Raw genomic sequence first — 21680 nt, forward strand, 5'->3', positions numbered from 1 at the left:
GTAAAATAATCCAATAATTTAGGATAGTGGCACTTGTCTTTCTTTAATGGCTAGAGTTGTGAAGAAAATGCAATAAATACGGCTTGGCTATATTTCAAGAGCCAAAGCCATCTAATTATAGACCATAACATTGGAGCTCTCCTTGCAGTCTTGAAATGAGAGCTTTAAATATTGGTCACAAATGGCTTTAGAGGCCACCAGGGGCTTGTTCTTAGGGAGGTTCCAGAGTGGATCACTTAAATATGTAATTACAGTACCCAGGGGGGCTCAGAGTTTATTCAGCCCAAAAGATTCTCATCAGAGTCAAAGAGAAACTCACTTCAATTTATAAAATTGTGGAATTTTATGACTTGTTTTTGAACATACAAGTAACATGAATATTAGCAGTGGCAGATGCCTGACCTAAGAGCTTCCTAATAATAACTGTGTATTCAGGACTTTTTTTTTTATATTTGAACTTGTTTCAAAACCAGACTCTTTAGGCATTTTTATTAAAAATTAATATTTTGTTACAAACAAAAGGACAAAGCAGATACAAACAAGAAGGGAAACAACCCATTGCTCTATAGTCTTCATTGACTACCATTCGCATTTTGGTGACATATCCTCCAAAATTATGTTTATGTGCATAGCAACCTATAAATGCATGGCAGAATATCATGTACACTTTACTTTCAGGTAAACAATAACTATAGGAATACAGGGAGTTGTAGAGCTTTGCCTCCTGAGCTCCCAGACATGCCACCCTGCACCCTGGGGAATGGTCTGCTTATTTCCCATATGCAGAAGATCAGCTCTGGCCAATCCTCACTGATATGTGGGGGTCTTACCTTTGAGTCCCTGTTCAGGCACCACCTGGTAATTTTCATGGAGGCATGACTTTGCCATTCAGAGTCAATGCTTTATTTTTATACGCTTTTACAGGGAAATATTTGGTATTAACAACTTTTGGCAAAACATGTCCTCAGTAGACCTGGGTACAGACAACATTTGGCAAAACATATTTTCACACAAATTTCTCAGCACACACCTGCTCTGATGAGCTCATATATCATGGTTGGAAAAACACCCCAAACCATCCAAATTAACGTCATACAATTTATTCTGGTTGCCTAGCCACAAAAATTAATTTTATTTAATATTAACCTAAATAACAATATAATTCTGCATAGTTGCAGAGCATGTTCACACCCAAGGCTTAACCAAAAGTACAGAAAACAAAAAGGGTTTTCCATTAGAAAGGACACAAAGAAGCTGGGTGTGGCGGCACACACTTATAATCCCAGCATTTGGGAGGCTGAGACCTGAGGATCGTGGTTCGCAGACAGCCTCAGCTACTTAGTGAGGCTCTCTGCAAATCAGTGAGACCCAGTTTCAAAATAAAGAATAAGAAATAGGGCAGGGGCTGTAGCTCGGAGATCGAATGCCCCTGAGTTCCATCCCTAGGCCCACACAAAAATAAATAGATAAATAAAAAAGGACACAAAGATTATAAAAGATATTTAAAGGGCACAGGCATTTTACTTTTATATTTTACATTTTAAAATACAGCATATACATTTTATTTCTTTCCTAAAATGTGTTTAATTATCTCCTCAATGAGTTATTTTGATCCTTGGTTAAAAAGCACCACAGGGGGGCCCTGCCTGGCCACTCCCCATGACAAATACTAAACTTAAACATTAAACTTACTATCTCTACTTCTAAAATTAACTGCTAATATTATCCGCTATTTTAACCACTAAATATTTTATTAACTTATTCTAACTTAACCACCAAATCCACACTAATACCTATTCTATTTTTTCTAACATAGAATGTGTAGTCTACACCTTTTTTTCTGTAATATCTATTAAATTATTAACTAAGAAAATTCTTTTGTGCTTTAGTGAGCAGGCACCAAAGAGGTCCCTGCCTACCCAACCTTTCCATAAGTCTATTTTCATGCTAAAACCCATTTTTCCTTAACCTTACTATCCATTCTCCATCCTATATTATTCCTATTATGTATTGATTAGCTCTGGCCCCCTGACCCAATTAATTTTGTAGGCTTTGGTTAAGCCTTGGGTGTGAACATGCTCTGCAACTATGCAGAATTACATTGTTATTTAGGTTAATATTAAATAAATTAATTTTTGTGGCTAGGCAACCAGAATAAAAATATGTCAGGCTTTTCCTCAAAAGACTCAACATCTGTAGACAACTATAATTGTTTCAATTTCTTCTAGTCAGATTCTTACTATTTGGGATTTTGTGAATTTCTGAGTATTTCCCAGGCGTCTTAGTACCCTTTTCCTGTAACATCTTCATATGCAAAGAGTAGCACGTCTCATTGAGACCACCCAGATTATTAGGCTTAATTAATAATCCAATTTGAACACAGAATACAAAACAGGGTCAGTGTGAATGTAGTCATTGTCCTCATGACTTGCAGAAATTCTCCTCTCACTGGGACCTTGTCAAACAGCTGTAGGGATGCAGGTAGGGATGCAGGCCTCGCCAGCTGTAGATACTCAGATGTACCTTTCCTCTTTCTTTAGTTTTTCTCTTTTCTCCCTTCTCCCTATTCAAACGCCATCTTTTTCCCCCCCTTCCTGAGACATACCAAATTCTACTTCCTTCCTGAAGTTCTCAATGATTCTCTGTACCACAGTGATTTCTGCTTCTTCTGAATTCATGGAAATATCGGTCAACAACAATCACTCGACTTGAATAAACAAAGGGAATAAGGGCTGTACAAGAAAGAGGGCTGAACCTCCAAACTCCTCTATTCCAGTTCTTTATATAAAATATAAAGTTTTTAAACTGTGATCACTTTACTCTGTTTAGATCATTATACCTTCTTGTTTGTAACTGTATTGTGGTACCTGTTGGCAGAACACTTTCCCACAATTATGAGTAGCCTACATTAAAAGCAGGACAGTTTTAGTATGGTAAAGCTGATATCCTAAAAATAATGTGGGGTTCATGGACTCATAGCCTGGATTTTGAATCCTTAGCGATATGAACTTGGACATGTTGTTTAACACATCTGACTCTCAGATTTCTCCCTATAAAGTAGGGGTGTCATGAAGTTCAGTAAAACAGTACATGTGAAAGCTATTCATAAACAGAACAGAAATATATAAATATAAAATCTTATAACCATCAAATTGACTAATATTGTTAGATTTTTTTCTGCCCCAGGAAACAGTATGGATCACATCTACTGTAAAAGCTTTTCCTTTTATCAAAGAGGCACTTACAGTTTAAGAGTCTTCCTTGTTGCTGTTAAAAACCCATCACATAAAAGTGTCAAGTTTTTGGCTCCAGATTAATTCTTTGGTATAAATATTTTCCCCTTTTTTTGTCTTGCTTCCAAGATATGACTGTGAATCATTCAAAAGACAATGTGAATTCCTGAAACTTTTGCCTTTGTTTTAAAACTTAAGAAAACCATCCTATAGTCAACCAATATTTCTAATATTCTTTTCTAAGAACAACGTTTGAAGTAGTTGAAGGAAACTAGAAAGATAGCAAGCAAAGACTGAAACTGGAAATAAAACTTAACCACGTTTGAATGGCCGTAGAGGATGGATCTTGTTCTGTGGTTGAATTGTTTTCTTGTCTTCCCCTTAACTATTAGTCATGAAGATGTGGCACCACTGCAGGCCTGACAATATCTCAGAATTTCTAAATGATTTACATGCCGGTTTTCAAGCTATAAAAAAAAAAAAGAAAAGAAAAAAAGAAAAAGTGGCATGCCACAAAAGTAGAACTGTCAAGGAAACTTAAATGCGATTGCAATATTTTTTACTGTATTTCAGAGAAAAGTAAACATGAAGACTACATCTCTTATAGGAGCTCTTTCTCCCCTATGAAAACAACCATCAAACGGTTCAAATATGAATAGCTTTATATTTGAACTTCCGGTTTTTCTTTTCTTTTTTACTTGTCTTTTCTCTTACGTGACCAACCAATGGGATCAAACTTACAATCTTTTTAACTTCTGGCCTTTAATACAGCTTGCTCCCGAGACCAAGGCTGTCATCCACTGGATCATGGATATTCCGTTTGTGCTTTCCGCCAATCTTCACGGAGGAGACCTTGTGGCCAATTATCCCTATGATGAGACCCGGAGTGGTGGGTATTTTTTCCTGTTCCTCTAAGTAGTTTAAAGCTTATAATTACTTTACAAAGGTTTATAGAACCTTTTCTATAATATTCTTTTAAGGAACCGGACATTACGTGATTTTGCCTGTAGAAATACACACGTTTAGCAAACACCCGTAACTGGTCCACGCAGCATTCGCCTATCTATTGGGCATGAAATGACTTTAGCTTTTTTCGAATTTAGGTGAAGAAAAACACGGCCATCATAGAACACTTAGATAAGAGAAGGGAGAAAACGGGAGTCATGAACTTGGGTCAGTCCTGGACCCTGGCAAAATGGAACGATTACGGAAGTTATATATAGGTTTGTGTACACGATAGAGCTGGCCTCTCATGCTTGACCAGGGCCCCTGTGCATCTTTACACAGCACTGGGGCGCTCTCACATTTTTGCCCTTGAATCCACTTCTGATGGTGTCAGGGAGGAGAAGGAGTGCTTTGGTTTTCTCCAACTAATTTTAGTTAAAGCTTCAAGCAAAGCAAGCTCTCATCTGATAGTTTCAGCTTAAGTGTTGTTGCTCCAGAAATTTTCCTACTTTGGATCTATTTTTAGAAACCTTTGAAGAGTAAGCCCTTTATAAGAGAATTTTAGATATTGGAAACTTTGAGATTTGAAGAAAGTCTGATTAAACAGCATTGTTAAATACATTTAGAGATTTTGTGATTTGTTGATAGCTGGAAAATTTGTAGGCCAGGCATATTTTATAATACATGAGTAAGAATTCAGGGCATCAAAACATACGCTATTTGATTACATAATATATATAGAAAAATTGAAAACAATAAAATCAGATGCTCAATACTATGTGCATTATACCCACTCTCAATGGTTCTTAGTAGGTACAGGTACTTCATTTTTATAATTAAATTTTTTTTGTGTGGTACTGGGGGTTGAACCCAGAGGGCTCCTACCTCTGAGCTGTGCCCCTAGCCATTAAAAAAAATTTTTTTCGTTTTGAAATAGGGTCTCTCTAGATTGCTGAGTCTCACTAAATTGCCAAGGTTGTCCTTGAACCTGCATTCCTCCTGTATCAGCCTCCCAAACAGTGTGATTACAGGCATGTGACACCATACCCATCTAAGTTGTTGTTGTTGTTGTTATTATTATTATTATTATTATTATTATTTTTTTTTTTTAGTACTGGGGTTTGAACCCAAAGAGGCATTCTACCTTTGAGCTACATCTCCAGGCCTCTTTTTTTTTTTTTTTTTTTTTTTTTTTTTGGTGGTACTGGGGTTCCTGGAAGCCCATCTACCTCCGGGCTACACTCCCAGACCTATTTTTTTTTTTTTTTTAATTTTGAAACAGGGTCTTGTAAGCCAGCACGGCTGGCTTCGAACCAGCGCGATCCTCCTGTCTCCGCCTCCCAAGCGCGGGGATTACAAGCGTGCGCCACCACGCCCGGCTCCAGGCCTCTTTTTTAATTTATTTTTTTTTATTTTGAAACAGGATCTTGCTAGGTTGCTGAGAGTCTTGTTAAATTGCCGAGGCTGGACTTAACCAGTGATCCTCTTGTCTCAGCCTCCCATGTCCCGGAATTACAGGTGGGCACCACCACAGCCAGCTAAATTAAAACATTTTAACAATGGAAAGCTTGCTATCTTCCCAGGTCTATTCTAGCGTGATCTTATCACCTTTCTTTGAGAAGCCCTGAACTCCTAAGTTAGATGTGCATTCTGTATCCAATTTCTATTATTTGAGTGTGGGGGATTGGAAGCGATATAACCTAAAGAATAAAGTGTAATTGTTTAGTACTTCCGCATCCACGCCTTCCCCGTGGAGATGCCGCTGAAAAGCACCTGGGCAAGCGCGCCACACCCAAGCCCTCGCAGGCCCTTGGCGCGCTGCGGCTCTTGCAATCCTTGGGTCTCTTCTCCAGGTAGCGCTCACGAGTACAGCTCCTGCCCAGATGACGCCACTTTCCAAAGCGTGGCCCGGGCTTACTCCTCCTTCAACCCATCCATGTCTGACCCCCACCGGCCTCCCTGTCGCAAGAATGACGATGACAGTAGCTTCATAGATGGAACGACCAATGGTGGGGCTTGGTACAGCGTGCCTGGCGGTGAGTCGCCCTTTTGCTCTCCAATTAAGCGATATATTGGCTCCTTTAAAAGGATCACGTAGCTTTAGAGACCAATTTACACTGAGAGGAGGATCTTCTGTCCCCTCAGTTATCAAGCAGTAGACTGAACCTATAATTTACCCCTAAAATATTAATTTTATGCATTTGTAATGTCTAATTTTGTTCTTGTGGATTTTTAAAAACTGAGATGTAAAGTGAAGAGATACACAAATGTTGTTAACATTTGTGTACAATACACAGTAGATACTCAGTGGTTACCGAATAATATATAGTATATTATCAGAACTCCCGACCCTGCAGGAAGGCACTGTGATACTGGTTGGACCTAAGGGAAGATGGGTGTGTTAGGTTTGGACGCTTCAAGTTCTTTCCCCATAGAAGAGGTGGCTTGGGGGATGCGCATTTCTTTACTAGGTCAGTAGAGATTGAGTCGTTGGCCTTGTTTTTTTGTAAGCCTATTCCAGCAACGTGGAATGTGGATGACACCGCTTTGTACCCTACAACAACAATGTGTTAGCTTCATGATTACTTATGAAGCCGTTCTGATGGGGTCTCTATAAAATTTTGGGGGAAATTTCACAGTCTCTCAAAATGAAATACTTCGCCTACTCAGAGTGGCCAGCTTCTTGCCAAACCCATCCCCTCTACAAGAGGAGAGCTTGGGCTTTTAAGGCAATAGACTCTCAAGGATGTTTTCTGACCCCTATAAAGGGTGACTTCCTGTGGTGTTCCCTGGGCTTCCACAGATGCCCAGGCTGGTGCATCTTCCACGTAGCTCTCGATTCACCAGAGTGGCCTGTGTAGAGTTTCAGTCTCTGTCTGTATATATTGACTTTCCATTTGGTGCTTTGGCAGGGATGCAAGACTTCAATTACCTGAGCAGCAACTGTTTTGAGATAACGGTGGAGCTGAGCTGTGAAAAGTTTCCACCTGAAGAGACTCTGAAGAGCTACTGGGAGGATAATAAAAACTCCCTCATTAGCTACCTGGGGCAGGTAAATCAGTGTTCAGCATCAAAGGGAAGATTTAGGAATTTCAGGGGAGGGAGCTGCCAAAATGAAATACCTGCTGTATCATAGTCTTCTCAGGGGAGTCCTGTCCTGCAGTGGATCCATCTGCATCTGAATGAAGATGCCCTCCCTAGGAAGCAGGTGTCAGTAGTGACTCAGGTATTCCTTTGATGAGATTTTGTGGTCCCAGACTCTACACTGAAATCAACTATGGTGGGACCTTGTGGAGAAGGGGGGCAGAATCTTGTCTGCATGTATATATATTATTCTAAGCAAGGACAATCAGTCCTAAGACCCTCTTCCAGCCTCATCACCTTATGGAACATTCCAGACGAGACCAGGACAAGAGAGAGATAAATGTGGCACCTTGCCTAGAATAATATAGACATGCAAACAAGACTCTGCGTCATCGGTGTGGAGGCTCAGGCTGTGCAGAAGTGAGTGATATCTGTAACGAGAGCTCGTGCAGCTTGGGTGCTAGAAATCTCCAGGTTAGGGAACTAGAGGCTGATGAAAGACCAGGAAGACTGAAGTTCTGTGTTGCAATTGTTTGCTTGACGATGGTGGTGAACACCTGAGCTCAAGCATGGACCAGTTTACAACTCATGGAAAACAGGTGATTAGTGTTAGATGAATTAGGTTCTTATTTCAGAACCCCTCCACCCCCCCAGTCTGACCAGTTAAGCTACCATCCCCCTCTGATCACTTATCTGGGAGACCTGCCCTCTCCTGGTGCCCTTGGCCAATCAGTGAAAGGGATATTCCTCGCTAACCCTGAGCCAATTACCTGGCTGCACGACCCCCTTCCATGGGACTCTAGCCAATTAGTTTAAAGGGCATTTCTCCTACCTATTAGCCCCCAATCTGTAACTCCAAACCCCTATATAACCCTGATCCCAGCACATCCTCTCTCTCTTCCCAGATTCTTCTTTCTCCCCCTCTGTCTATCTGTATCTCTCTTCCTTTCACACCGGCCCCTCCAATAAATCTCTTGGCTACAAGGTAGTCTCTGGTGTGGTCAAACTTTGTCCTTTCAATTAGGAGACCTAATTCTGTATTTGGTTGAGAGGAAATCTCTTGCTGAATTTTACTAGAGGGTTTTTTTTTGTTGTGTTTTTTTTGTGGTACTGGGGGTGGAACCCAGAGGCTTACTACCTCCGGGCTACACTCCCAGACCTGTTTTTATACTTTATTTGGAAACAGGGTCTCACTGAGTTGCTGAGAGCCTCACTAAGTAGCTGAGGCTGGCTTCGAACCTGCGCGATCCTCCTGCCTCAGCCTCCCAAGCGCGGGGATTGCAAACGTGCGCCACCACGCCCGGCTTTCTCTTGCTGAATTTTAAAGGAATGTTTGCAGAACTAGGATTGGAAAGCTAATTAGGGTAAGTCGTCTGCCGTCAAGAGCTTCCCATTCAATAGCCTTGGAACACGCTACTTCTCAAAATCCTCAGTGGATGGTTCACGAGCACCTGCACCAGCATCATCTAAGCTTCTTGTTAAAAATGAGTTTCCCGTTTGGGCGTGGCGGTGACACCTGTAATCCCAGCACCTGCGAGGATGGGGCAGGGGCATCACAGGTTCATGGTCAGTCTCATCAGCTCACGGCAACTTTGTGAGAGCTTGCTTCAAAATAAAAAATGAGCCGAGTGTGGTGGCACAGGCCTGTAATCCCTGTACCTGGGAGGCTGAGATGGGAGGATCGCAGGTTCAAAGACAGCCTCAGCAAGGGGTGAGACTCTCATTAACCTTGTGAGACCCTGTTTAGAAATAAGAAATAAAATTGGACTGAGGTAGAATGCCTCTGGGTTTAATCCACAACACCACAAAAACTAACTAACTACCTAACTAAAAAATAATATAGGCCTGGGGCATAGTTTAGAGGTAGAATGTCTCTGGCTTTAATCCCCAGGACCAAGCCAACCCCCCCCCCAAAAAAAAAAAAACCCTCAAAAATCCAAAAATAAGGAGTTTTTCATCCTGCCAATGAATCATACTCTTTGCAGGGCAGGACCCAGAAATCTATATTTTTAGCAAACTCTCTGGGTGACATGTAAGTACAAAAGTTTAAGGGCTACTATTATATGTAGACCTAAGCAACCACACACACACAAAAAAATTTGGATATCTTTTAATCTTGGTTGAAATTGAAATATCCTGAAGTTTGGGGAGAGATTAGTATAGTAGAAACACATGTGGTAAAATGGCTTCTTCCAGTCATGAGTGAAAATTTTAAAATTCTGTGATTTTTTTCTTTTTTTTTCTTTGACACTAGAAATTGAACCTAGTAGCATTATGCCACTGAGCTATACACCCAGCCCTTTTTATTTTTGTTTTAAAACTGGGTCTCTCTAAGTTGCTGAGGCTCTTGACAAGTTGCTGAGGCTGGCCTTTAGCTTGTGATCCTCCTTTCTCAGCCTCCTAAGTACAGATATGCACCACCACCTGGCTCTGTGATTTCCTTCTGCAAAAGCCATAAAGTGAGAATGTTTTCAGTCTGAATTTCTGTTTAGTGATGATAGCTCATAACATTTCTTTAGGGATTTATTACTAAGGTGGGATTTTTCAAATAGAAGAGTTATCATATCAGAAAATAACAAAAAAGAATAAAATTTAAGGAATAATAAAAGTTGACATATTAGAAGAAAGTTGCTTATAATCGATATATCAGAACTAGACATTTACTTTTTTAACTATTTATTAAACTACATATTGTAGTGTTAAATTCTGGGCTGCAGAGGCAGAAAAAAGTCATGAATATTAGCTGGCATATTAGTGCCTAATATAGATGAATTATATGTTTTATATTTTTCAACAGTGAATAAGTTAAAAACTCTGATTTTTCTGAAGGTTTATAGCATTGACAACATTGGGGGTCATAGTTCCTCAAGATGAATCAAGTACTTGTGGGTAAATAACTCCTCTTTTATAAGCTGGGATCATTCTGAATTTTGTTGAACAGTCCTCAGCAAACAAAACAAAACAAAACAAAGAAACCTCCAGATCCAGTCACAAAATTTAAAATTTCAATTATTTTTTTTGTTTGTTTTCTGTCCTATGCCATCTCTAAGTATCCTCCACCCTCTTCACAATTTTAGAAATGATTCTCTCGTCATTTGGTTCAGAAAAGTAACTTCATATTTTATGTTTTTTCAGTGAATAAATTTCAGTCTTTCAATTTTGTCTGGCTAGTTTATAAGTCTTGGAAAAAAGTTAGAGACTCACTAGTCCTAAGTGATTTTTTAAAATGTATTTACTCTCTTCTTACTATGCCAGTTGCTATTAAAATGATCACTACTTATTTCTGACAACATGTATAGCTTTTTGTCATTTGTAAATTGCCTTTAGAGAAAACATTATAGGGTTTTAGAGATTTTTAAAAACAGAGCAATGCTAAAATTACTGCCAATGATAATGAGTGGAACCTCTTTGATAAAATATTGTACCATTGCCAAGTTTATTATTTGATAAGAAGGGGATATGTGAGGCTTAGCCTACCTTCAATAAGAAAACATTCAAATATCATCAGTAGCAAAAGAAATTTTGTTTTTAGGACCAGAGTGGTGAAGCGCAACCCTAGTATTTGGGAGGTTGGGGGCATACTGTGTTAAGTAATCAAGCTTAATTAATTGCATTTGATATCCAGGAAAGTGTACTGTCTTAAAGACTTGGAGCAACTCTCTGTAACTTCAAATACATATGGACTTAAATGAATATCTTTTAAAATACAGCAGAAAGGTTGTCCCAGTAGTTTGCATCACAGTTAATTGGTGACTGTAACTTGATTCGGGGGAATATAGCAACCTTTCCATTGTATTTCTAAATAGATATTTAATGTTCATTTATTGAGTTCAAAAGTAAATATACTTTTAATGGTACATTGTAATATCACATCTTAGTAAATTTCAGAGTGGTAGGAACAGACATACACGTAGCACTTGGTGATCCCTCCCCATGATACTGAGATTGGCATTGGTAATTTCACATATGTATACAATGTCAATGGAAATGCTTCCTTCATTAATTCTCCTTCCATTCCCCGTCCTCCTCTAGAGCCCCTCTGTTGCTCCACTGGGGTTTCTTCTCCCTTATTGAAAGTTCCTAGTGTATCTTGATTAGTGTACTTCCTAGCTTCCTCATATGCAAGAGAACATATGATCCTTCACTTCCTTTTTTTTTTTTGGTGGTACTGGTGTTCCTGGAAACCCTTCTACCTTTGGGCTACACTCCCAGACCTATTTTTATACTTTTTATTTGGAAACAGGGTCTCTTAAACCAGCGAGGCTGGCTTCGAACCTGCGCGATCCTCTTGTCTCCGCCTCCCAAGCGCGGGGATTACAAGCGTGCGCCACCGCGCCCGGCCCCTTCACTTCCTTGACTGGCTCATTTCATTAACATAACATTCCAGGTTCATTCATTTTCCTGCAAATGACATCATTTTGTTCTTTTTTATTGCCTAGTAGAATTCCATCCTGTGGATATCCCATAAATTTGTAATCCATTCCTCTGTTGATGGACACCTGGGTTGGTTTCATAATTTGGCTATTGTGAATTGTGCTTCTATAAACATGAATATTTTATGCCATTTATTTTCAGTCAAAATAATATTTTAATGTGTTTAATGCAAAGCAGGCTCTCTCTCTGTCTCTCTGTCTCTGTCTCTGTCTCTCTCTCTATATATATGCACACATGCACACACACACATATATATTATCCTGATTGAGCCAATATTAATGGGCTATAATGTCCTTGTTAACTAATAGTGATTTTAAAAGGCACATATAAGTGACCAAATTTAAAAGAGAGGGATGGAGCCAGGCGTGGTGGTGGACGCTTGTAATCCCAGCATTCGGGAGGCTGAAGCTGGAGGATCGTGGTTTATGGATAGCCTCAGCTACTTAGCAAGGCCCTCAGCAACTCAGTGAGACTCTGTTTCAAAAATAAAAAGACTAAAAAAATAGGGCTGGGAGTGTAGCTCGGAAGCACAATGCCCCTGGGTTCCATCCCTAATACTGAAAAAAGAAGAAGAAAAAAAAAAGAGAGAGAAAGAGAGAGAGATGTACTGAAATACATTAAGACTAAAATTTCACAGATGTGACAGACTTTTTTGTTATTTGGAATGTACTTCAAAGTCTTTCTTTGATTCAGAACAAGATGTTAAATTTCAGGAGGTTACTTCTCATTTGTCTGAGAAAAAGCCAAGTGAATCATGTACAAAAATTCAATTGAGCATGTTTTGGCTCTTAAATAAATAATGGGAATCTACAGTATTTTGCTAGGAAATAAAAAGATGTTTTATACAAAATATAGCTTGGGCCATTTCTAATAGGAATTTTCTGGTTTTTTTCTTATTTTCTGTTTTTGTTTTTGTTTTTTTTTTCTTTCCCCACAGATACACAGAGGAGTTAAAGGATTTGTCCGAGACCTTCAAGGTAACCCAATTGCCAACGCGACCATCTCCGTGGAAGGCATAGATCATGATATTACATCTGGTGGGTGTTCTTTGCCACGATCTGGAGGCTCTGGCAGTACTTAATAGCATAATTAGAATTCTTATACTATTCTAAGCAAATGCCTCATGTCTCTACATGGTCTCTGCCCCAGCTTTGATCCAGTTTTGTCTGTGGTGTGGGTCAGCTGGAATGAAGCTCAGGAGGGCGGCACGGCGTGGACATCGGGCTGCAGGAGGTGGCACCCTGTCCTCAGCTGTCTCACTGCACAGCTGCGAGGTGGTGCCATCCACTGCCCGGGCTTGGAAGTTGCCCAGGTGAAGGAAACGGCCTAGGTGGAGTTAAACCATGAGTGACCTGCTAGTCTATGTTAAGGGGCAGTTAAGAGCTGAGGATGGGTGGACTGGTGAAAGAGTGAGAAAGAAGAAAATGAGGGAACTTCCAGCATCTTGTGTGTCTAACAATTCTCATACATCTCGTCATTTAATCCTTGTAATAAATCCTGAGTTATTTAAGGTGAAGCAGGATAAGATTGTGATGTCAGAAATTTCTAGGTTTAAAACCCCATTTCATTTTCTCAGTTTGAAAAGTATGGTGTATTTTCCTGGCAAATCTACCGACTCCCATTAAACATCTGTCTAGCTTATTTTAGTTTAACTGTCTCTTACTGGGATCTTTTAAACAATAACAACAACAATTTTATTTTTTAGCCATAAAATTTTAATACTATTTCTGGACCTTAAATTAGTTAATCTTTTACCTCTTCTTTTTTCAGTACTGGGGATGGAACCCAGGGGCATTCTACCTCTGAGCTCTACCCCCAGCCCTATTTTTTATTCTTTATTTTGAAACAAGGTCTCACTAAGTTGCAGAGGGCCTCATTAAGTAGCTGAGGCTGGCTGCAAGTTCATGTTCCTCCTGTTTCAGCCTCCCAAGTACCAGCTTTAACTTTTTTTTTTTTAAAGCATTCTGTATCATTACTTCTTTCCAGACTCAGTTTGTAGCTTGGATTTCTTTTAACAGTAGTCCTCTAAAAGTTCATTTATTCATTTGTTTGACACATATTTATTAACATTCCAATATGTGCCAGAAGTTTCTCAAGCAGCACCCCAGAATCTGTACCAAGGTACTGCTCTCCTTAACCCTCAGGGAGTGTTAGACCTGGACAATGGTACCCTCTGGCCATGGGAAAACTGTTCCCTCTGTTAACCATAGAGTGCCAGGCAAATAGATTTTCTCTGCGTTCAATGACATGGGATGTTGAGAGAAATCTAACACGGGGAATAACTAGGTAGAGAGGAACGATTTCTCAGGCGCAGGATCTAGAACATTTCAGTTCTTTGAGGATAGCATAAAAAAGAAGGAACTAGAAATGGAGTTCTAATGTGGGAAGAAAATGAAGCGTGTTGTCCTGGAAGCCCTAGAAGTGTGTTAAGAGGGAGGGAGTGATAAAAAGTGTCAAATAAGACGACTCTTGGGAATGAATCACGGGATTTAGCAGTATGGAAAGTCTTGACAAAATCTGACTTTGTGGAGTGAGTGGTGGGGGCCCCACTGGTGTGGGTCCAGTAGAGAAGAGGAAGCCAGTCATAGAGAATATTGACAAATCTTTTCAGAAACTTTGTTATAAAGCACAAAATACAAAAGTGGCATTAGCTGAATAGAGATGTGTGGTCTATAGGTAGGTTGGAAGACATGGGGATGGGGCTCATTTTTTTCTGATTGTATCTTTTTTCACAGTAAAATAAGATGTAATGCATCAACTGAGGGAATGATGAGGATATGTTAGAAGCATTAGGGGAAAAAAAAGAAAGTGTTAATTGTTCACTAGGACCATGCTACTCAAACTGTGGTCTCTCCTAGCGGCTTCAGCATCATCCTGGAGGCTGGATGAACAGGGTCTTCGGTTTTACCCAAGAGCTAGTGAACCAGACTTTGCATTTTACAAAGGTTTCCTAGATGACTGATATGCACTGAAGCTTGAGAAGCAATGATCTAGGAAAAAGGGAGACTGAGTGGACCAGGGAGGTGTAGAAGAAAGTTACCATGACCTACCTACACAAGGCTGATGTTTGGGAATTGGAGACAGATCACCATGAGTGTGTGTTTCTATAGGTCCCTGTAGCCACATAATCATGGAGCTGGGAATTATCCAGGGCTGGTGGTTTGCTAGGTGTATATGGCCAAGGGAAAAAATCAAATGAGGCAAACGTGTAGGCATGAGCATGGTATAACAGTGGGCCACGGGACCCAGCATAGTTTCAGAAGGAGCCTAGAGGAGTTAGAGTTTAAATCCTAGTTTTGCTTATGAGTTTCTCTGGAGAACTTGTTGAAAATGCCATTCTCAGGTGGCACTCCAGACTGATATACTCTGAATCTTTTTAGAAATCTAAATTTTCTAACAAGTGTTTGGAGGATTCTAATGAGGCTACTTTTGGGACACACCTTGTAAATCATTGATCTAGATTCTTAGACCATCAGATCCTCACCTGACAAGAACTAACACATGATGCCTAGGTGACTGACCCCAGTGTTTGGGACTTCATGTATCTTTTTAACTGTGTGACACCTGACAGGTCTGTGATCTTAGAAAGTTGATAAATTTAACATTAATATCTGCAAAGTAACTCTAAGAAATGAGGCCTGTAGAGAGAACTTTATAAGCTCTTTTGCTAGAATTGTATCAAGGGCTTGAAGAACTTGAAGAAGGACTTGCAGGACTTGAAGGACTTGAAGAAGTTGAACCGAACCACAGTGGCTTTTCTTTATATTGCAAAATTATGCGTTTTGTTTGCCGTTCTGTTTTCCTACAGCAAAGGATGGTGATTATTGGAGGTTGCTGGTACCTGGAAACTACAAACTTACAGCCTCAGCTCCCGGCTATCTGGCAATAACAAAGAAAGTGGCAGTTCCGTATAGCCCGGCTGTTGGGGTAAGTAATCATCATAATGGTTAAGCACTAGAATAATAATAATGCCAATAAAATTCGGCACTTACCATCACCAAGTATATTTAAATGACTTATATTTAATCTTCATAAGAGCCCCATGAGGTAGATTTCATTATTATCACCACTTAGCAAATGAGAAAACTGGGGCCTAACCAAGATAAGTGGGGGGGGGTATAAGGCTTCATTTTCACATCATGGAGGCTGGAAGCCAGAGAGAACCAGCCAGGGAAGGAGAACCCATATAGAATCCCCAAGGCTGCAGCCCGTGAAGCCATCTTTTCCCACCACACCCTAGCAACCTAGGCCATCGCCAAGATAAATCTATTACAGTGCATTTGTCCACTACTGAGATTACAGCTCAGCATTGTGACCTCGTTTCTTTGAGAACTGGGGAGGGGGAAGTGAATTCTATTTCCAAACCATTGCAGGCTATCTATGTATTAAAATCAGGAAGGAAATTTGGGCCAATGAAACCCAGACAAAGCAGTTCAAGAACATGTTGTAAAAGGCTCAGCTCTTTTGCCTTACGTTGCATAGGTGTAGTGAGTACATCACATTCCAAAATGACCAAGGGTTCAAGTGGCCACATCAGGGACCTTGCAGTGGGGGCCCGAGGAGGACTGGGTTGGAGGCTGCACAGGTGGAGCAGCCCTTTATACGGGGGTGTGTGGACTCCCCGTGGGCCTGATGAAGATTCCCAGCAAGGGGACAGTGGCATGGATATGTGTGTGCCCCGGGGATTTCTTTAACAAGTCACGATTTTGGAAAACAGAGCTTTGTGGATCGTGACACCCACACGCTGAACTGCATCTTACATTCCTCCTCCTATTAAGAATAATTCACCCCGACAGAAGGAGCTTGCCGAAAATTAACTCTAAGCTACATATTTTTATGAGGGGAATATGCAGGAGTGATGGATTTTTTTTTAACAATATCTGACATTAAAGCTATTAGATTAAAGCACAATTCAGACATAATGGCTTTTTATCCTCCCAAAAGTATAATTTATCACAAGAGATTTTTAAAGGATCTACTTTAATTTCAGTGGTTGGATTGAGCATCTTCTAAAAGCTCTAAAAGCTGTTCTTATTTTTTTAATTTTAATATTTATTTATTCATTTATTCTTTGGTACTGGGGATTGAAGCCAGGGGCATTCTACCTCTGAGCCACACCCTTATCTCTGTTTTATTTTAATTTTGAAACAGAGTCTCTCTAGGTTGATGAGAGTCTCAAGACTTGCCGAAGCTGTCTTCTAACCTAAGTTCTTCCAGTCTCAGCCTTCTAAGTACTGGGTTTACAGGCATGCGCCACCATGCCTGGTTTAAATTTCAGTTTTAGAAAATATAGAGAGAGCTGGTTGTGGTGGTGCACAACTATAATCCCAGTACTTGGCAGACTGAGCCAGGAGGATTGCAGGTTTGAAACCATTTTCAAGCCAGGCGTGGTGGTGCACGCTCGTAATACCTGCGCTTAGGAGGCTGAGACAGGAGGATGGCACAGGTTCAAAGCTAGCCTTGGTTACTTAGTGATGCTCTCAGCAACTTAGTGAGACCCTGTTTCCAAATAAATTATAAATACAGGTCTGAGAGTATAGCCCGGAGGTAGAAAATTCCCAGGTTCCACCCCCAGTGCCACACACACTAAAAGAAACCAGTTTTAGCAACTTACTGAAGCTCTTAGCAACCTAGCGAGATCTTGTTTCAAAACAAGAATGAAAAAAGGTCTGAGGATGTAGCTTGGGGGTAGAATGCTTAGGTTCAATCCCCAGTACCGTACCGTACCAAACCAAACCAAACCAAACCAAACCAAACCGTACCAAACCAAACCAAACCAAACCAAACCAAACCAAACCAAACAAACTAACCACCCCCAGAAACCCCTCCAAAACATACACAGTTTGATAACAATACGGTCTTGATTTTCTCCTTTAGGTTGATTTCGAGCTGGAATCATTTTCTGAGAGAAAAGAAGAGGAGAAAGAAGAGTTGATGGAGTGGTGGAAAATGATGTCAGAAACTCTAAATTTTTAAATAGGCTTCTAATTAGCTGCTTTTAATCTATCTATATAATGTAGTATGATGTAATGTGGCCATTTTATTTTAGATTTTGTGCAGTTAATATTGGACATTGATTTATTTTTACTCACTTAAATATTAATCAATATTACTTAAAATAGACTCTTAGGCAAAAATATAAGCAAGTCTATTTCATTCCCTGGTATAGCATTCATTTCCCTACATAGACTACACGAAGGACTATAAAAAAAAAAACATTATGATCTTGCCATTTTAGGCTTCAATGCAATACTCCAGGTGTTCTTTGCAATACAGAACATTTTGGGTAATTCTAGCTTTTAAAAACTAGTGAAGTTCTTTTCATATAATTGGGGGCAATGTCACATAATGGATGCCATTGTAAAAGTCAACAGATACAGTTGGAGTCATGAGCACTCCGGTACAAAGAAATAGCTCAGTAGAAATTGTCCTTTGTCTCTTGTGCTGACTAGCTGTGTAAGCATGATCCTGTTAATGCATTTTTTGATGGGAAGAAAATGTATATGTTTACCAAGAGGTTTTATGAACAGAATGAAAATTGACTTCTCGCTTGTACTTACAGGGACAATAGTGTTATATTATTCAGCCTGTTAACACTACTTCAGAGTTTAGGGAGTTCTCTTGATTGTAGATGGGCCCAGAATTGCATTCTGAATGAATAAAGAATAATAAAAAAAACATATCTATGGTGTACATTTTAATTTTCTATGGATTTTGGCTTAAAGTTGTGATCTCATGATGAAAAAACAAAAAGATTCCTTTGAGAGTGGCATCTCATTTATCTTCTGTTTTTAAAAAAATATGCTTTTATTGGTACATTGTAAGTGTATGTCATAATGAGGTTCCCAGTGATGGAAACATATGTGCACACAGCACTTGGTGTGTTTCTTCCCCCCTCCCTGGACATGTTACTGAGCTTGGTAAGGACAGCTTTGTATACGTCTGTAACATTACTTGAACTGTTTGCCTCACCAGGCCTCCCTCCGTCCCCCTTCCTCCCTTAATCCGCTTCCACTCTTCTACCGGAATCTCTCCTCCTTTATCTGAAGTTTCTTTTTATTTCCCAATTTCCCTCTAGTTTCCACATACGAAAATAAACATACCACTCTTGACTTTCTGAGACCGGCAAATCCCACTTGGCTTAAGATTCTCTAATTCATCCATTTCTGTGCAAATGACATAATGTTCTTCTTTGTGGCGGAGTCAGATTCCGTGGTGTGTGTCCACCACAGGTCTATAACCCACTCCTCTGTTGATGGACACCTGGGCTGGCTCTATAATCTGGCTATTGTAAATTGTGCAGCTATGAACATGGAAATGCATGTATCACTGTAGTAGTTTGACTTAAGTCCGTATCTTCTACTTTTTAAAATGTAAAAGCAGTATGTGTCAAGTAATGTGCAGGCTTTATGTATATTATTGTGGAGGATGGAAGGTTCTGATTCTACAGATCTTATGGGTCTGTCATGAACACAGACTTTAAATAAATATATGTACCTATTAGTATGTGATTATGCACTACAGTGAATGAATGAAAGAAAATGATTGGGAGTGAAGCAAAAGAATGACAGGGGCAACTTCAATTAGACTGGATGAGGGGAGTCAGAGCCTTGTAATATACTAAGGCCAGAACTAAATATGAATGGGTAAGAGCAACAGAGAGTGACCCAGATAAAATAAAAAGTGTGTATGTGTGTGTGTGTGTCTTGCTGCCACTGGTGATGGTATGACTCATCAGTGCCCCAGGTTCAAGCACCAACTGTTAGAATAATAGACCCCCAGATATATAACAGCATAAATAAAACAGCAGTACACTTCTTCCTTAGGTATCTGTACCGGGCAGGCGAGAATCAAGGAGTAGCTCACCTCTACGTAGTCTGGGATCACGTTCTTGGACCCATTCTTCTTATTTTTTAAATACACTTTTGTTCGTGTGTGTGTTGCAGCCCCACATCATAAAGCAGTTCAGAGTGGTGGTGACATGCATGCTCACAGCGCGTGGTGACCTTCCCCCGGCTCTCTTCCTTCTCCCTCTCTTTCCTCCATACATGATATTGATATTGGCATTGGTGATTCCAAATATGTATATAACGTCAGTGGAAGTGCTTCCTTCATTGATTCTCCTCCTCCCCTATTGCTCTCCTGGGTTTCTCTTCCATTATTTAGTTTCTCTTGTATCCCAGATCCTCTGTGGCATCCACGCATGAGAGAAATCACAGGACCCTTCGCTTTCTGCGACTGGCAGGTCTCACTTAGCATACTGTTCTCCATTCACTTTCCTGCAAATTACGTAATTTTCTTCTTCATTGCTGAGTAGAATTCCATTCTGTGGCTATCCCATAATTTTGTAATCCATTCATCTGTTGATGGACACCTAGGCTGATTCCATAATTCGACTGTGATGAATTGTGCTTCTATAAACATGGATATGCACATATCATTATAATATTCTAATGCCAGTCGCTTTGGAAAGATACCCAGGAGTGATATAACTGGACCGTATGGTGGATCCATTCCCAGTTTTGTGAGGAATCTCCACATTGATCTCTATAGTGGCTACTATTTGAAACCCCACGCTGGGACCCATTCTGATAGAAGATCTGCCATCTTCTACATGTGTCTACCACGGTTGCATTGGTGACAATCTCCATTGCAGTCCATGGGGAAGGGGAAAGTGAATGAAAGAGCATGTGAGGATGTTTTCGTCAGCAGCTTGGGAATGGTTTATATTATATCTCCTCATAGCATGTTGGTCACCTAGAGTTGTATTTGGCCACCGTAATCACAAGGAAGTCTGGAAAATGTAGTCTAATAGCGTGTCTGGGTAGGTCAGTAGAATGTAGATTTTATTGAGTATCTAACAGTCTCTGCCAGATGGAAGAAACAGCAGGTGTAAAAGCATTAGGGTAGCAACAATATAGGTAAGTCTTGTGGCTGCGCAAACTTGTAATCCCAACATTCAGGAGGCTGAGACAGGAGGATCGTGGTTCGCAGACAGCCTCAGCTACTTAGTGTGGCACTTTGCAACTCTGTGAGACCCTGTTTCAAAATAAAGAATAAAAAATAGTGCTGGAGGTATAGCTTGGAGGTAGAATGCCCCTGAGTTCCATTCCCAGTACTGCAACAAAAAAAAGAAAGAAAGAAAGAGAGAAGGAAGGAAGAAGAAAAAGAAAAAGAAGAAGAAAAGAAAAACAGAGAAAAAAGAGAAAAAACAAATTTTGGAGGAGGAAAGATATGAGAGGTGGGAAATAAAGCCCAGGAAGTAGGCAGGGACATAAGTTACACAGGATCTTACCAGAATTGTGCATTTAGGATTTTGTTCTTAGAATCACCAAATGTTCTTGAGCTAGAAAGAAATAGGATATAAATTATCTCTTAAAGATTATTCTGGCTGTTGTGTAAGAGTAGAAGAAAGAGTAGAGGTATGGTAAGATCTATTGCAGGGCCCAAAAGGGAAGTGACTTGGATCAGGTCGTGATGGTAAAGATGAGACGTAGGTGGGTTTGTGACACTCTTAGAGGCAGAACTGACAGGTCTTGATGAGGAGTTGGACGTGGGTGACGAGGGAGAGGCAGCTGTCAAAGATGACATTGTGATTCTAACTTGAGCAACTTGGTGTGTGGCATGTGGCCTGGTGGGAAAGAAACAGATTGGGGAAGGTCAGGAGAAAATAACTTCAGTAGAGGAAAGGTTTAAGTGTTTGTGTGGTATACTGATGAAGGTTCTGAGGGGTATGGATAGCCTGTCCATTGGTTGGATTTTCTATGTGATGTGTGAAATTCTCAAAAGAGGTCTGGGATTCAAGACAGATTTGGATGCAGTCAGAGTATATGAGATAAGGTGGCCATATAATATTTTGATCCAAATTGGGGCACTTTTGTGAATGAAAAGAGCACAAATAATTTTGTCATGGTAATAAGTATAATCCAGAGCTGTCTGGGGGCAAGCTCGGGAGAAGAGTCACCTCCATAAAGAGGACCTTTA

At 40.1% G+C, this 21680-nt stretch overlaps 1 protein-coding gene across 1 annotated transcript in view; it reads left to right on the top strand.

Annotated features, from left to right (window-relative positions):
• The window catches only part of CPE (carboxypeptidase E), a gene marked incomplete at both ends in the record, with an annotated part of 103968 nt that extends 86296 nt beyond the window's left edge, over nt 1-17672 (top strand). Inside the window, 6 exons of the mRNA XM_080710732.1 lie at nt 4005-4126; nt 6036-6214; nt 7091-7230; nt 12634-12733; nt 15505-15623; nt 17574-17672. Of these exons, the coding sequence (XP_080566858.1) occupies nt 4005-4126; nt 6036-6214; nt 7091-7230; nt 12634-12733; nt 15505-15623; nt 17574-17672 (759 nt within the window). The remainder of the gene's footprint in view (nt 1-4004; nt 4127-6035; nt 6215-7090; nt 7231-12633; nt 12734-15504; nt 15624-17573) is intronic.
• Between the last annotated feature and the right edge of the window lie 4008 nt (nt 17673-21680).

This window comes from Muscardinus avellanarius (genome assembly GCF_963383645.1).
Source record: "Muscardinus avellanarius genome assembly, chromosome: 14".
Classification (NCBI taxonomy): Eukaryota; Metazoa; Chordata; class Mammalia; order Rodentia; family Gliridae; genus Muscardinus; species Muscardinus avellanarius.